Source organism: Sycon ciliatum, chromosome 5, assembly GCF_964019385.1.
Source record: "Sycon ciliatum chromosome 5, ocSycCili1.1, whole genome shotgun sequence".
NCBI classification, from domain to species: Eukaryota; Metazoa; Porifera; class Calcarea; order Leucosolenida; family Sycettidae; genus Sycon; species Sycon ciliatum.
The window spans coordinates 9,949,441-9,965,640 of NC_088647.1; the positions used below are offsets into that span (position 1 = coordinate 9,949,441).

General features: G+C 44.8%; 3 protein-coding genes across 7 annotated transcripts in view; 1 reads left to right on the forward strand and 2 right to left on the reverse strand.

The window, feature by feature from the left end:
- The window catches only part of LOC135817536 (kinesin-like protein KIF13B), a 50,017-nt gene extending 44,821 nt beyond the window's left edge, over positions 1–5,196 (reverse strand). For 3 of the 4 annotated variants that reach the window (XM_065330744.1, XM_065330745.1, XM_065330743.1), the window contains exons 1-5: positions 4,681–5,195; positions 2,477–2,543; positions 2,074–2,086; positions 1,782–1,839; positions 1,340–1,432 (exon numbers count right to left, since the gene is read on the reverse strand). In XM_065330744.1, coding sequence (XP_065186816.1) covers positions 1,340–1,432; positions 1,782–1,839; positions 2,074–2,086; positions 2,477–2,543; positions 4,681–4,729 — 280 coding nt within the window. In that variant the 5' untranslated portion in view covers positions 4,730–5,195. Of the gene's footprint in view, positions 1–1,339; positions 1,433–1,781; positions 1,840–2,073; positions 2,087–2,476; positions 2,544–4,680 lie in introns of all 4 variants that reach the window. The other variant, XM_065330746.1, reaches the window with a different exon arrangement.
- Positions 5,197–5,424: 228 nt separating this feature from the next.
- Positions 5,425–10,440, forward strand: LOC135817540 (transmembrane protein 128-like). The gene is made up of 4 exons (XM_065330750.1): positions 5,425–5,644; positions 7,718–7,841; positions 8,480–8,641; positions 9,722–10,440. Exons 1-4 carry the CDS (start codon positions 5,536–5,538, stop codon positions 9,816–9,818), a joined length of 492 nt encoding a protein of 163 aa, XP_065186822.1. The 5' UTR covers positions 5,425–5,535; the 3' UTR covers positions 9,819–10,440.
- Positions 10,441–10,781: 341 nt separating this feature from the next.
- LOC135817539 (nephrocystin-3-like) overlaps positions 10,782–16,200 on the reverse strand; it is a 61,892-nt gene continuing 56,473 nt past the window's right edge. The window contains exons 29-36 of one of the 2 annotated variants that reach the window (XM_065330748.1): positions 15,492–15,543; positions 15,070–15,144; positions 14,380–14,411; positions 14,027–14,120; positions 13,437–13,565; positions 12,112–12,167; positions 11,554–11,726; positions 10,782–11,437 (exon numbers count right to left, since the gene is read on the reverse strand). In XM_065330748.1, the coding sequence (XP_065186820.1) occupies positions 12,162–12,167; positions 13,437–13,565; positions 14,027–14,120; positions 14,380–14,411; positions 15,070–15,144; positions 15,492–15,543 (388 nt within the window). In that variant the 3' untranslated portion in view covers positions 10,782–11,437; positions 11,554–11,726; positions 12,112–12,161. The other variant, XM_065330749.1, reaches the window with a different exon arrangement.

The window sequence follows — 16,200 nt, forward strand, 5'->3', positions numbered from 1 at the left end:
GCTACTGGGCATCGTGCATGCTAGACGATCCCTTGAGGGCACCAGACGATCCATCAGTGTGCTGGAACTCACCAAGTTTGGATTGCAGTCCTAAGGCATTTGTCAGCAGGAGCGTTAGGCTTGGGGGAATCATTTGGATTGCTGCTCAGTGCGTTCCTTAAATCGCCATGGCCTCGCGTACAGGGGCCTTGGCCAGAAATTCTCAGTTGTGACCAGGGTGAGGTCCTTAGCGTCCACAGTTAGGTGGGCAGACACTCTTCCTTGTGTGGATTTATGTGCGAGGCCGAGAACCCACTAGCAGGCTGGCTGGTCCGCCTGTCGACCAGCCCGGGGATCGCATGTAGGCTGATAGCATAATAATTATAACGTATCAGATTGAGTAATTATAACGTATATACAGTCATGGAGATCTACAGCAGGGAGTCATATTATGTAAACGACTCCCTGCTGTATGGGGAGATTTTCTGAAAAAAATACGAAGTAGGGAGACGAGTGAATGCAATCAGAAAATCTCCCCATACAGCAGGGAGTCATATTATGTAAACGACTCCCTGCTGTATGGGGAGATTTTCTGAAAAAATACGAAGTAGGTAGACGAGTAAATGCAATCAGAATGGATTTTAGTTGCCGTCAGTATAATAAGAAGAAGCACGCTCGTGATCGGCAGAGTCAGCGCCGGTCCCAGGAAACGTCAGGACAGACATCCCGTCGACTCCAGGACGCCCGTGATCGGCAGAGTCAGCGCCGGTCTCATAGCTATGCAGAAGGCGTTACTTGTACTTCAGTATCTCATTGAAACGTTTTTGCAATACAATGATGTAGCTAATCAAGGGAAAAAGCATTTCCATCAGTTCTAACAACATGCACGATGAGCTAGGCAACAAAGCATAGCGCAGGGCCCTGAGCTTCCAAGCTCTCTCGTTACTTGCTAACTAACTTGCTAACAAAAATTGGGATGCAATGGGCTGCCAAGTAAGCATTGGCGACATATAAACAAAGCTGAAAGATAAGCGACGATATCGCTGACGCGGACCAAGTATAGACCAAACGTGGTGTCAATACGGGCAATCTGCCGCATAACCCTTTTTCGGAGGGGAAGAGGGGGTCTGATTTCTGAGCACGAGTCTACGCCCTTTATTTATCACAACAAACAATCAGATCACGTCAAGGGTAAGTTTAATAGTAGAAGTGCTTCAGCTATCTCTGCTATCATAGGACTTGGACTGAACCCACAGGGCAATGTTTAAAACCCATGACACACATCTGATACACACCCAGCAAAGACAACTTGCTGACAACACAGTGCAATGACCACGGACAGACACACTATTGCACTGACCTGTTTGTCCATATGCAAATATACATGCATTGTAGCCGTCAAAGGCATTGTCCAGAATGTCAGCTCCCAGACACTCAAACACTTGCTGTTGACCTGTACGCACATACGGAAGAAACGCGGTAACAGTGATATCACAGGTGAGCAAATCAAGAAACGATGTAACAATGATATCACACAGCCGAACAAATCAAGAAACAGCGTAACTATGATATCACACAGGCGAACAAATCAAGAAACAACGTAACAATGATATCACACAGGCAAGCAAATCAAGAAACAACATACAGTCATCCTACTCTATTCTTGTCCTGTCTCGAGCACAAAATCACAAAGTACTCTCGGACAAAGCCGTGGTGCAGCCCTGCCGAGGAACACCGACGTTGAATAAGGTACTAGTATGCATCATCAGCAGTCCAGTACATAAGCAGGCAACATGACTCACTTGAGAACTTCGGATCTGCTGCATCCATAGACCAGAAGCAGTAGTCAAAGTTGAATTTCTGTGCAGTATAACATCAGCACACAAGCAGGGCAATAAGATGATCAGATACTAGAACTTCACTGGCACCGCCATCAACATGCATTATGGACAGTATGCACACAGAGTCACATGTGCAGTGTGACTGCGAATGGCAACTGTGGAGTGCCACATACTATGCAACAGTGACGACTCGTGAGTAGAAGAATGGATATACACAAGTCACATGCAACAAGGAATAAGAAAGATGTCTCACCTTCTGGCCCTTCCTGCAACCACACAAGAGCACAGAAGAAAACAAGATAGGTAAACAATCAAACATTGAATCGGCGGAGGGAGGAGTGAACACATCGACCTCGTCCTACATTGATTGCACACGACAAATCAATGCTGAACAGATGAAGGATAAATAAGTACAGGTGTAGTAGTGACTTTACCAGAGAATGAATAATCACGGCAATGGGATATCCAGACTGACTGAACTCTCAGTGCAGTGAATCGCAGCGTGCAAGTATGTTTGTGCATGCATGCAACTCTAGAACATGCTGCAGTCTTTGCCACTAACTGGCAGTGTATCACATACTAAAATGTATTCACACACCCACACCCACGCCCCCCCCCCCCCCCCCCCCGCACACAAGTATTATAATAATACTCACGCGGCATGCTCCAGGAACGTCTGCTGCGGTGTCATGTCAATGCAACATGACGTATTCAACTCGACCTCTGCATCAGAGAAACCATACGGAGAGATACGCACAAACATGATTTCCATATAGTTATGCTAGTTTCAGCCCAAAAAGTCCCATCTCCACAGGCAATTCTGAAACTCTCCAGCCTAACAACCTGACAGTTTATTTTATTCCTTTTCAGGATGATCAAACTCCACTGCAGCCAATAAGTCAATCACTGACACTCCGTTGAACCGGTCTCTACACTGCGTTCGAAAAACAAAAAAGAATTATCCAAGAAAACAAGAATCTTAATCACGACCAGAAAAACGATGAACTGCAAGCTCTTATCAAAAAGAGATTAAACATTTGGATTGCACACACCAGTTTTGTGCCTCCTCTTGAAGTGAAGTCTTACAAACAACCAATACAAATACAAAGAGAGGATATAAAATATCACAATAGTGGAAACCATTACACAAAGTGATAAATTATATCCACCAATATATGGAGTGGAAAACACGAGGTGAGTAGTGCAACATAAAGGGAAGAGATCGCACCAAAAATACAAAAGTGCAGAACAAACACCCAAGGGACACTACTACTACCAGTGTGGCAGGGTGGGGTGACTGTGTGCAGCCTAAGTGAGATTGCACTTTCTTCTGCTCGCATGGCGATGGCTGTGTGGTGTGAATGCATACAACAACCGTCAACACCTTCAAATGATCAATACCGTACGTATGAGTATGTGATAGAACAGAGATGTGACTATCAGAGTACACGCAGGCGCAATGAGGATTCACAACAAGGTGACTATAATGTAGCAACAGATGAATCATACTCAAGATCAACAGAATGAACATTGACACATGAGCTACACGTAGGTGCGTAGCTAACTTATTACATGCAATTTCATTTGACTCGAACTTATTACATGCAATTTCATTAAACTCTGCCGGTGCTGATGTTGACAACCCTCCAATTTGTTTCTTCTTTCTTTTCTTTTCCAAACGCAGTATAAAGGAGACAGGTTCAACGGAGTTTATTCCTTTCTTGGTTATTTGACTGCAGTGACCGCTAAAGACAATAATTATCGACTGTACATGCGGCATGCGGTTTCGTGACCCAAACCGGTGTCGTGTGTTTGAGGAACTGCTCGAACATTGCATCAAGTACAGGCACCAAACATCATGTGATACAACTTTGGGGATACATCCGGTTCTACAAGAATATGCCCGGCTTGTATACCAAACCTTACGATAGTCCACCACACATTTCCACTTTTCTCTTTCTGACCAGGTACAGTGTTCCCTTCCACCAACTACAGTACAGCTGAAATGCATGGCTCTGTGACGTTAACACAAGTCCGCCAATGCACTGCACTTGGCCCGGAGTGGCAATTCACTCAGCACAAGAACAATCGTGCGTGTGTGTGTGTGTGTGTGTGTGTGTGCGCGCGCATGTTTCATTTTATCTTGAACGCTATTGTTGCTATAGTGTACTAGTAAGAGAGAATATGGGTGCACATCCAGTGCATTTGCCAAATTGCGTGCTCCTCTTGTGTGCTTCTGTTGTGTGCTTCTCTTGCGACGGGTGGGCGTACATGGTGCATTGTGTGGGGGTGGGGGTGGGCATGTGTGTATCTGTGTTATGCTCTCCTTTTTCCAATCATGTTGGACTACTATGATGCTGGTACTTCAAGTTCAAAGTAAAATTTGATGAACCCTCCAGTAATACATGGCAGTATTGGGAGTAAACTGATAGGCTGCATGTCAATGTTGAGAATGGCCACGCTTCTGGCAAAAAAAAGAGAAGGATGTATGACAGCTACGTGTCGTACACGTACATGATGTCCATAACTTTACTGTTGTTTTGTTTCAGTGGACATGCTGCACTAGCACCTAATATCGCGAGACCACCCCTGGATGGATAGGGCCAGGCCCAACGGGTGGCGCCCCAGAAACATGAGCACCAATCAATCTGCCTGGTTGGAAAAAACAGCATCGACCACAAAACCGGCATCTGCGCCGAACTACGGAATTGGAAAAATTACTTCCGAGTGGTCTGAACGAGATAAGACTTTTGTATTTTACGAAAATATCGTATGGACGTTTGAAATTGTGCCACACCACAATACAAATACAGAAAGAAATCTACTTGGCTTCGCAAGCAGCAGTAATCAACACACTTACCTCGCCTGTTCATGGGCCGCACACGCACAGCTACTTTGACCTTCGACATGATGGCTTTCCCAGCACAGGAACCTATGCGCTGCCACAAATTTCAAATCGCCAAATCCGCATCAGGGTGCTTGGGTCCAGTGATAATCGCCTCTGCCACACCGACCTAACTACGTTTCCTACATGGCAGCCGCGCCTGGTAACGCTGATTCCAACAGCGAACAGCACGCCGTCACCGCTGCGGTATCCTCTACTCCTACAACTACACAGACGACGCCTTCAAAAATGCATCACCTCTGTCAAGAAATTATATTTTTAGTGAAACTTCTCAACCTGAGCAGAAAGTAGAGTTGGGCGGTAAATAAACTGAATATGAAGAAATAACTGAGCATCAGCATGAAATAGTAAATGGGCTAGTTGAAATATTTCCTCTTGGGCCATGAGCTTGATGACAGGAGCTGCAGAGAGTGAGCCCGTCGAAGATCAAACGAAAAATAATAATTGAAAATGCAGTTGCTACGCCAAACCTCGCTTGAATGCCAAAAATGCAAGCACACAGCAAGGACGGTGCATGCAGACTCTGCAGTCAAACTCAAAGCTGCTCCAACTCTAATCTGGCTAAAATCAGGAAAACGCGTCACCCATTTCTGGCGTCTTTAGGTTAATTTTTCATGACACGCTCGGAATCGAAATCATGATGAGTGTGTCATCATCATGGCCATGTGATTCGTATCATTCTGACATTCATTCAAAACAACAACTCTCTGTAAAATGCGTAAAATCACCTCGTACTATTGTCTGTACTGTAGACAGTAGTCACTATATAAAAGTGTAAAGCAAAGTAAATCAGCATAATATCAGATGTAAATGGATCCCGGAGAGCATGACCCCGAGCCTGTATTGCGGAGACGTGTCGAGTTTCCTGAAGAATTCAAGGAGCAAATCCGTCAAGTTATAATCGAGGAGGAGAGCAAAGGTAGTGCAAATAAGTCTGCATGCTGTGCATTATCCAGACTTCAACACGATATTGACAACATTTTACAATGTGTAGTACACTACATGTACATGTACTGTACATGCTTCGATCATATACATGTAATCGCAGTTGAATGAGAATACTATTGTTTATAGCTAGCACACTCTCTCAGTCTGCTATTTTTTTTAAACATTTATACCAAGGTTGACCTCTACAAAATATGCACTGGTGTTTTGGTAGTCAAAATAGCAATACACGCACTTCTGACTACCATTTTTGCAATAGCAGGAAAATGGACAAATCAGATGATTGTGAAAATGGGTTATTTGATACCAAAAGAAATTTCATTTCAGGGAACTGCATATGGGACATATTAACGAAATGAAAAGACCTCTGACTCATCTCAGCGGACACTCGCCGATTACCGTATTTTACCGGTTGTAAGTCGACCCCGGTTATAGGTCGACCCCCGTATCCGGAGGTCTCAATTCTGCGTTTTAAAGTTTTCACCCAACGAAGCACTACCAACCACGCCCTGCTACTAACACATCAACAAATCATGTAAACATTCCTTATTGGAGGGTATAAAGTCCCAATCCTTGAAAAAGGCCAATAAACTGGCAAACATGTGTACACATGGTGCGCTCATGCATGCAGGGCAGGTCATTTTTTGTAAGATTCTGATAGTTCCCGGTTATAAGTCGAATCCCGGTTGTAAGTCGACCCCCACCCTTTCTCCTTCTATTTTTAGTCGTAGAAGGTCGACTTACAACCGGAAAAATACGGTATCTACTAGTATACCGAGAGAGAGAAAAACCCTGTATGCAAACCGTATCCTGTTCAATGAGTTCATTTCCAGAAGTAGATTTACCGGTATGCGAATGACAGCACTGTACAAAATGACATCATCGTGCAATACAACTTACTTCACCGTATAAGGAAGTGTATGTACATGTGTATGCTTTGTATGGGTGGCAAAGTAGGGTGCGTTTGGTTGGTACGAACTAGAACAGGATTCACCAGAACAGTGCGTTTGGTTGGGACTGCACCTATTCTGGGTCGGCCAGAACATGTTCTGCTTGCTCCGGCCTCGAGGCCGGAGCAGACCGAGCAGTTTCACTTTTTCACAGTGAAACCTGGCGGGAACATCGATTTTGGTCCCAAATGATCACGTGCATACGCTTTTGGGTTGGATCGTTGTACCGTACAAAGTGACCATGGTGACCCATACGCATTTTGAAGAATGCACCAAGTTTGGCACATTTTTCGCAAAAAATGTGCTCTGTTTCTGGAGTACCGTTTGGTTGACATGAGGCTGCTCCATGTGCACCAGCTGTTCGATCCTGTTCTAGATCGTACCAACCAAACGCACCCCTAGTGTTTGTGATGCAACTGCATGCAAAACACCTCAACTGATGGCGCAGGCGTTAATTATGTACATACCGCGTTTTCTAGAGTATAAGCCGCACTTTAGACACCGGTAATTCACCCGAGAAATCAATGTGGTTTATACTACGATGGTCAAATCAACCGTGATAAACACGGTAGATGTCTGTATTTCGTGACGAAAAAATCTGGGTGTGGCTTATACTCCAGAAAATACGGTAGCCTCTGACCTCATCATGACCCTTTTCTGGTTTGTGTCACTGAGCTCTCTTGCTTTGATGCTTTGAGGCTATTTGTTGTTGACTAGGCTTCATTGTCACTTTGAGCTCCAACTCCCATGAATAGTGCTGTATAGTGTTGTACATGTATAGTGTTGTATGTTTGTGTTCAGTGTACTCCTCTCCATGCTGAAGATTCCCTGTACATTCTATGTACACATTGCAATTCTCTGTTGTTCATTCGACTTCATTACGATCGATTCGGCCAATAACTCTGAGGTCCGCTGAGGAGACCTAATAAGGACAAATCAGCATGCTGTCCGGAGATGGAGTACACATTACACTGTATTGTATTCAACATACTGCATGTACACACTACACCACTACACAGTGAGTCATTGTTTGTGACAACTCTGATGCCGACTGTGGTATGTTATGTGCTGATTTCTCTCCCGATCTCTGCACGCAGCGAAACGGCCGAAATCGTATGTGCTGGCATTTCTGGAGGCCGGTGTGTGGGTGGCCATAGCATCTCTGATCATCATCTACACCGATTTCTTTGAGGAGGTGCAGACAAGTCCCTACATAAATAGGTAAGAGTTTTACCTTTCAAGTGACGTCTGCAGCAAAGACGGTAAAATAAAGTGTTTGGATTGAGGAGACCTGAGATTTTAACGCAGGAGTAGAGTTGGATGCTCAAGAAGACCTGCCTTGCCTAGAAACATTTTAAAACAGGTTGCGTTCTGTTGTGAGAACCTCGTTGAATGTATCCTGCATCATTCCATCATACTTCCAATGAAGTACTTTTACGGTGAAAGTTGTTGAATAAGAACCAAGCCTACAATCTTGGCTCTGCGTCACCGATATGTTCACAGAACGATACCGGCACCCCGACAGGAAGTGAAATATTTCTACAATGTCGACTGTGTACATCTATGCTCATTTTCTCTGCCTCCAGCGGCTCCCATGCTTGCTGGGCACAAGTGACTTATCCTGGTAGAAAGACAGTGACGTTCCGGCTCTGTGCCCACTATCATAGTCCATGATCATACTCTCTCTATGATAGTATGTGTACTACTATCATTGTGATGTTGCAATAGTTCCACTGTCAGCCCGAACATTCGGATGGTTGAGATTGTGCTTGCATGTGCTTCAGGTTATTCAGTGATTTTAGTACACCGTGTGTTGATTTATTGTTGAAACTTTACTGTCCCCTTGCTGTGTGTGATAGATTCTACTTCAACCTGGGTCTCTTCTTTATCAGTGCGTTTTCGGCCATTGGTGCGTATGCCATCGTGTGGCTGTCATGGATCAAAGGTGACGAGAACTGGGAGCGAGTTCCCTCGCTGCTATTCCCGACTGCTGCCTTCTGCATATTGGCTGGATTAATATGGTACGTAAACTCGTAAAGACAGTTGTGACAACTGCCAGGGAATTGCTCAATGTGGCAGGGTGCAGGGCGCTATGTGTGTGGGTGTGGGTGTGAGAGAGAGAGAGAGAGAGAGAGAGAGAGAGAGAGAGAGAGAGAGAGAGAGAGAGAGAGAGAGAGAGAGAGAGAGAGAGAGAGAGAGAGAGAGAGAGAGAGAGAGAGAGAGAGAGAGAGAGAGAGAGAGAGAGAGAGAGAGAGAGAGAGAGAGAGAGAGAGAGAGAGAGAGAGAGAGAGAGAGAGAGAGAGAGAGAGAGAGAGAGAGAAAGGACGAGAGAGAGTGGTCCAACAGATTTTTTTAAAAGAATGTTCATGCCGACGCAATCATCAGACAACTGAAGTAAAAATGAGGCTCACTACATGGACTGCAGTATCCCTCTTTAGTCCAGCACTATTGGTGCGACGAAACTTCTGCTGGATAAGGGAAGGTGCATTGTCTTGATTAGAGATTCTAATCGGATGACCTTCACTGCTAAAGAAAATCGGAAGAACGCCCAGTGGACTCGCACATAGTACAGTGTCCACCAGGGAGTACCAAAAAAACAGGGTTTTTTGGTACTCCCTGGTGGACACCCAACTTCCCGTGAGATCTGTAGTGGGGATGAACATTGGGCGAAGCCACAGATAAAACAGCGATGATACTCAGTAACTCCTGAGGACCATTATTTGTGCATCATTGCCCTGTGGACTAGAACCACAATTTCCGTTTACTCTGTCCTAGTGCTTGCTGCACGCCAGTTGTAGGCTGCTTTCTGAGTTGTGAGTGATGAGGTGGTCACGACATCTAATCCCATCAAATTGTCGAATTGACGAATAACGAATACAGAAAGTTGATCGTAGTAAATGACCCGCTTTGTATCCCAGCTGACTAGCTGTGCATCATGCGTCACCTTATAAAACAATCCTGACATGCCACTCATCTGCTGGCTGGCCATTAGTGACGTTTGTTTCGTTTCATTTCGTATCTGTGATGCGTGCATGCGTGCGTGTGTGGTTGCATGCATGTGTTTCTTTGTGACTGTGTGTTGTTTTGTCACACGTGTGCAGTACCACCATTGGCCTATGGTCTCTCTGGTCATGGCTTTCACCGTTCATCGTCTTCTTCGTCATGATGGGATTCTGCATGCCATTGTCAGTTGTATAACAACCCCTGCTGCCATCTACAGTTCAATATTGCCAGATGTCCGGAGTGCCAACTCAGGACTGGAATAGCTGCATAATTATGAGGCAAAGTTCATAAAAGTATAATTCTATTGATCCTCATGAAACTCTGTCCTATAACCTGGATTCAAACCATGCCCCATGTACTTGGTACATGTAACTATGTTTGGCCTTATCTTCGAGACCATAAATCACTGTCATCATCAAACTCATCACCTAAGAAAACAAAAAAATGTCATATTCTACACTTCCTGTGTACTCGCTTCGTTCTACTCCCCTGCGAGTTGATGGAGTGTTATGTATTGTGTTTGTGTTTAGTTTGACCGACGCTTTAGCCAATTTGAATTATTAGAAGTTTTTTATTAGTTTTTCAATACATTCCGGTTCGCTTTTTAAGTGTACAAGTGTGCAAACCAGAATGCTACCTATATTGTAAAAAATGTACTCAAAGTATCTCCTTTAAGTTTAACACGCATAAGTGCATGCAGGCAACATGAAGCTCTGTCATGCGCGAACAGGCCAACTGGCAGCGGTTTATTTTTGCATGCAGGCAGCTGTGCATCATGGCAGTGAATTAACAATGTTGAAATAGTTTCAGAACATGACTGGTCTTTTCCACTGGCCTCGGTACTGTAGCAGGGCTACAATTGATAGGAAACAATTCTGCCCTGAGAACGGCCACTGAACACGTGGACAGGCTTGCATGCTCGGCAACTGTTACCTACCTGTCACTATTCCCCAATTGCCACAGGCGAGTAGCTACCAGGAGTAGGTTTTGAAAATAGACAACAACATTCTAAAGGCTGCTCCTGAGCACCACACCAGTGTGCCCAATGAGCCCTCCAGATTGTCAGCCTTGAGGGCAACACGCTGCATTGCAAGTTGGGAGCTTGCAAACAAGCCGCCTGCTGTACACTGCGGCGCACCCAATGAAAGCATTATGTGCGTAGGAATTTGGTCTTGTATCTATTGGATTTCCCTTGCATATCTCGTGGCAGATATGGCACAGGCACAACATGTATGCTGTCATGAACTCCAACTGCCATTACTGGATGAAAGCGAAAATAATACTGTACTACTTGAAAGTCTGTATGAGAACTTGAAAATAGTTCATAAATCATCGAGATTTTCGTCAAGAAACAATTGAGTGCCACTACAATAAAGAACCAGTAGGTCTTCACTGTAGGCAATGGCATGATTAGAATTGCATCAGCATGCATTATTGTTGCCACAAAAGGCAACTGGCCCAAAACAGTAAGATTTTACAGGACAATTACTTGTTTCTTAAAAGTAACTCAGCGCTTGACGGCGATTAGAGCGAGAAGCAACTGAATAGAACGGTTGACAGCTGACAAGCCACCCTTTCTTTACGATGCAGTTATGTGCTGCTCATCAATTTTTGAATACCATTAGGTCGGGCTTTGTCGTCCAGCTCAATTTTCTCTGAAGTGAATGAAAGCTACCGGGACATACTATTGAAGATGAGGCATGACTGCGCTTTTTCAAAGTGCTGGCCCTGGAAAGATGCACCTCGCACTGCATGTATTTAGTTCCTTCTCTTGCCATCGATATCAGACACACTCCGTGTTGCCTTTCCCAGAACTGCACAAACCACCAAGAAAACAGGACAGCGAGATTTATGAGCCTCAAGTATTTTGAAGAAATTGGTCTGTCCCCAGCCACCATACACCTAGCAGAATAATGCAATAACTACGTACCATATTAATCCGGCCAGTGTGCAGTAGGAAGCAGTCGGGAATAGCAACGAGGGAACTTGCTCCCGGTTCTCATCACCTTTGATCCATGAAAGCCACACGACGTCACCGCACGCACGGCCATAGCTGAAACACACACTGATGAAGTCCAGGCCCAGGTCACAGTGAAGTAGAGTCTATAACACACAAAAAAAAGAGGGGAGAATAAGTGTTCACCTCACGGTGCTTACCAGCACTGAATGATCTGCATGGGCAGAGCTACGATCTTACAAAGAAGGCAGAACGACACTTTGCTTTTTTGCTATCCAAGTTCCAAGATTAGTGAGAACCGTCTACAATAAACCTGAGTGATATGAGTGCATTCATTCTTTGCTTGCTTGATCCGAGTGGAGTTTCGTCTTGCACATGATACCAGTATGTTGGGGAGTACCAACGGTTCTACTAGGACAGAAATGTTATGTAAAAGGACTTAAATATTGCAGCAAATGAACATGTCATAACACTGGCCTTCACTCCTTCGCACAAACTTGAAAAGTTAGTTTTTCTGGAGTCCAGACTTACAGTTTGGTGCGTAGTTGATCGGACGATGCTACGTCTTGCTGTCAAATACACTATTGCTGTACAAAAGCAGAGAGTGCGGATAACAATCTCGAGGTGCCTCTGCAATATCAGCCACTGAGATTAGCAATATCCGACGGTAGTGGAGTACGTGCAGAACACGTACCGGTAAATGCTTCGGGTAGATCAACAAGCTACCGGTACGTGTCATCTTCATACTATAGGTTTGTATATGAATAAACCCAAACATTTAAACTTGAATACAGTACGTGTACTTACGTACGCATGCTCTCTCCGAGTGTACTTACACATTCTCATGTGTTTCACGACCAAAACCCACACGCAAGTATCTTTGCATGTTCAAACTTCTACAGTTGAAGATAGCGGCTCATCAAAGCCTCACCCAGTTACGCACATGCACATGACGAATAATATGCAGGCCATGCGATAAGAAATCAGGGTCGTTCTGATATAATGTCCTGACACTTCTTCTATTGCTCGGACATGCCCGGACATACCATGTTGCCACACATGTCTTTGAAAGCCGACGTTTTCAAATTTCTTACTCAACGATGAAGGACAGCACGGAGTTTCTTCCCTGAAAATGCGCACTCGATTTCCAACATCACTTTGGTTCTACTTTTCCGCTTTTGAAGATCTTGGGCTCGTTGGAAAGCTCTTGATGAGAGAAATACAAGCCCAAACTCGCCGAGAGCACTACTTATTGTCCGCCACAAGGCGCTCCAAACGCGAGGCCAGTTCTAGAGGCTGAGACGAAATCGGTCTCCTTCACACCGTCATCGAATCTACACTACGACTACAGCTCATAATCAGAACTGCTCAATTTTTTTGTGGGAAGCATTAACCTTGCCATGGCTTCGCGCAATTACGCCGCACCGGTCCTGGCACGTGCTGCCAGTCCCCAAGCTGGGAAAATCCCATTTCACGCACTGCTGACTCGACTCGCAGCACGCAGCACAGAAAAAATGTTCCATCGATCGCCACTCACTCAAACTTTATGAGAGAGACCTGCTCGAGGCGATAGCGGAGAGTATTCTCCACCACCCCGACCCCTTGGTTGTTGAATTTGATCAAGATTTGGCCGGGTACCGAAAGTTTGACTGCACCCACGTATATTGAAATGCCCATGGAGTATTTTTTTTGTCTTGGATCGATCGGACATTTCGTCCGTCGCCCGGACATTTCGCCCGGACAACGGCCGAAAACGGTGGAAAATGTCCGACCATTATTTCATGCCCTGATATGCAACCACAGGTTACTACTAGCAGATCCCATGAAAGACATGATGAACTTAGCTTTACGCTTACCTTCACTGGTTGTTGGCACAGGAGAATATTATGCTCGCACTCCGCTATCTTTGGATGACCAGCACCAAGGATTTCCTGATAGATAGCATGTGCTCGAGCGTATAGAGGCATTGCTTTCTTCTGATTGGTCTGCAGAGAGAATAATGCAAAAGGGTAAGATAGAGATAGATAGATAGATAGATAGATAGATAGATAGATAGATAGATAGATAGATAGATAGATAGATAGATAGATAGATAGATAGATAGATAGATAGATAGATAGATAGAGAGATAGAGAGATAGATAGATAGAGAGAGAGAGGGAGTGGGGGGGGGGGGGGTAGAGGAAGAGGGAGATATATTAGCTCCCTATCACAGGAGGATTTCAGTGAGAGATGTGCCACCAAGTTAAATTCTGTGAAGCTAGGTGTTGTCGTGAGCTGATTCGAACTGTTTCACCACTACTCACATCTTGTCCTAAATTGCACAACAGTAACCGTTCTCCCCGGATGTTTCTGATTTTCAGCTGTCCATCATGACCTATCAGCAGAGCACGCTGCATCACTGCTCAAATCAACAGCAAGAGTCTGGCCCGCAGCGGCTACATTACCTGATGATAGTAGGTAGCAGCAAGGTCACAGAGTACTGACGCTACATTCAGGTGAGTCGGCCCAAAGCATTTCTCCTCAATTGACAGAGCGCGCCTAAATAGGACAAAACAAAACCCGCGGACGGAAGAAAAAATTGCCAGTCACCACCAGGACTCGAACCAAGGACCCTCGCATACTGCCAGTGATGCTCTACCACAAAGCTATGGTGTAACTTAGCCGTTATCCAAGCAGCGATCGTTCAACATTTTCTTCAGATACAGCTGAATACTTTTCAACTATTTTTTTCATCAACATCAGCTTCGCTCTGTTCATCAGCACAGCAGAGGTGGAAAGCAAGAAGAGCTACACTCACTTGTATAATGCCTGTGCTTCACTGTAGTGGCCCTGGAATGAGAAACCAAACACACACCAGGATAACCGTTGAAACTGGGAGAACCACAACTTGGATGCCTATTGACATCATCACTCTTAAAAGTTATTGACATACATACCGTACTTCCCCACATATAAGCCCATGGGCTTATATGGGCTTATAAGTGAAAATTTGCTACAAAAAAGATTTGTTGCCGTGTGAACATGTTCGGGTAGAAGCCCATGCGCTTATGTGTGCAATACAGGTTTGTCTGTGTCCTAAACAACGGTGTTATCACAATGCTTAGCAGTATATTCAGCTACCGGGTGCTTCACCAATAGTGTTCACATATAAGCACATGCGCTTATAATTGAGGGGTGCGCTTCTGTCCGGACATAAGCACATGCGCTTATATGTGCGGAAGTACGGTAACTGTTACTCAGCCAGCTGTTTCGACCTTTTTTGTTATGGTACCATCAGCGAGATTCAGAGCAACAGCTGCAGCTGATGGAAGCCAAGTCCTTATTAAAGTGAAGAAGAAAGAATCGTAGATCAGCTCAAACACAACACAATGTATCACTGTCTTGGGAACTCTCAGCAGAGAATATGAGTCACGAATATGTTCTGGTCCTAATTTTCTGAAGGCAGCAGTGACTCACTTAAAGAAAGCCTCGGATCATGACCACTTACCTGTTTTCGGTGTAGCACTGCTAGGAGATTTATAGAAGACAGTAGAGCCTTGTTAGATTGACTGCCATCCAGCACCTTCAATCATGGCATTAGCACCAGCAGTAGCGATGGTGGTGGTAGCAGCAGCACCAGTAGCAGCAACAGCAGCAATGAAGAAAAGTGCAAATATAGTGAGCGCGCCGTGCACATATTCTTACATGATCCCATCACCAGCAGTGATATGTAATGAGCTGCACCATACATACACATTACACCATACATACACATTACACCATACATACACATTGAATCCTCAGCGGCTTCATTAACTACACAGCTAGCTAAAGATGTATTGGAACTGCAGTTTATCACAGCATGGACCACAGAAACTGCAAGTGCCGGGACCAAACAATGTGTAAACTCTAGCTCAGTTCTGTTCGTACCTGCTGTTGGATTGAAATCGATTGCTCTAGGAGTGGCTCAGCTTCACTGTATCTGCACGCAGAAGAAATGATGAAAACCATCAACCTTTGTATTAGTGGTGTGCACGGGCAGTCGGGTACCCGTGCTACCCGTGAGGACCTCGGGTAGACGGGCACAGAATAGCACCCGAAAACCCGAAGTCGCAGATGACATCTTGTACAGTGCATGAGTACAAATTCATGTAATACTCTGCATGTCTACCCAGTGTGTAAGAGAAGGGGTGCATTGTGGTGTTACCATGGGAACATTACCCGATCGGGTACCCGTGCTACCTGTGGAAAACTACCCTAACCGGATACCCGAAGAAAATGCTACCCGACTCAGCCCTACTTTGTGTTGCAACATACCGCTGGGCTTACATTGTACACATTGTACATGCATAAAGGAGCAGTAAATTGAAGACTGCTTCGCACAAGAGAAAATAATCAAAATACACATTTATTCACAGAAAGATGATAACCACGATTAGGTTTGACCATAATTGGGTCGAAGTGTTTCAGATTTTTTGGTAATCCAGTATGGAAGTCTACGAGCATCCCTCCAAAAATGTACTAGCAGACTGAAGGAAATATTCTCGACCGGACTTCACGCATTTTGGCCAGTGTAGACATCTATACTGGTAAGTGTATCAATGGGCTGGTCTAAAACGTACTTCCCGCTGAATTAGAA

Bases quoted from the DNA above. Each gene is read 5' to 3' on its own strand.
- LOC135817540 (XM_065330750.1), top strand. From the start codon at position 5,536: ATGGATCCCGGAGAGCATGACCCCGAGCCTGTATTGCGGAGACGTGTC. The intron at 7,842-8,479 runs GTAAGAGTTTTA...TGTGTGTGATAG, and splicing joins ACAAGTCCCTACATAAATAG to ATTCTACTTCAACCTGGGTC. The intron at 8,642-9,721 runs GTACGTAAACTC...ACACGTGTGCAG, and splicing joins ATATTGGCTGGATTAATATG to TACCACCATTGGCCTATGGT.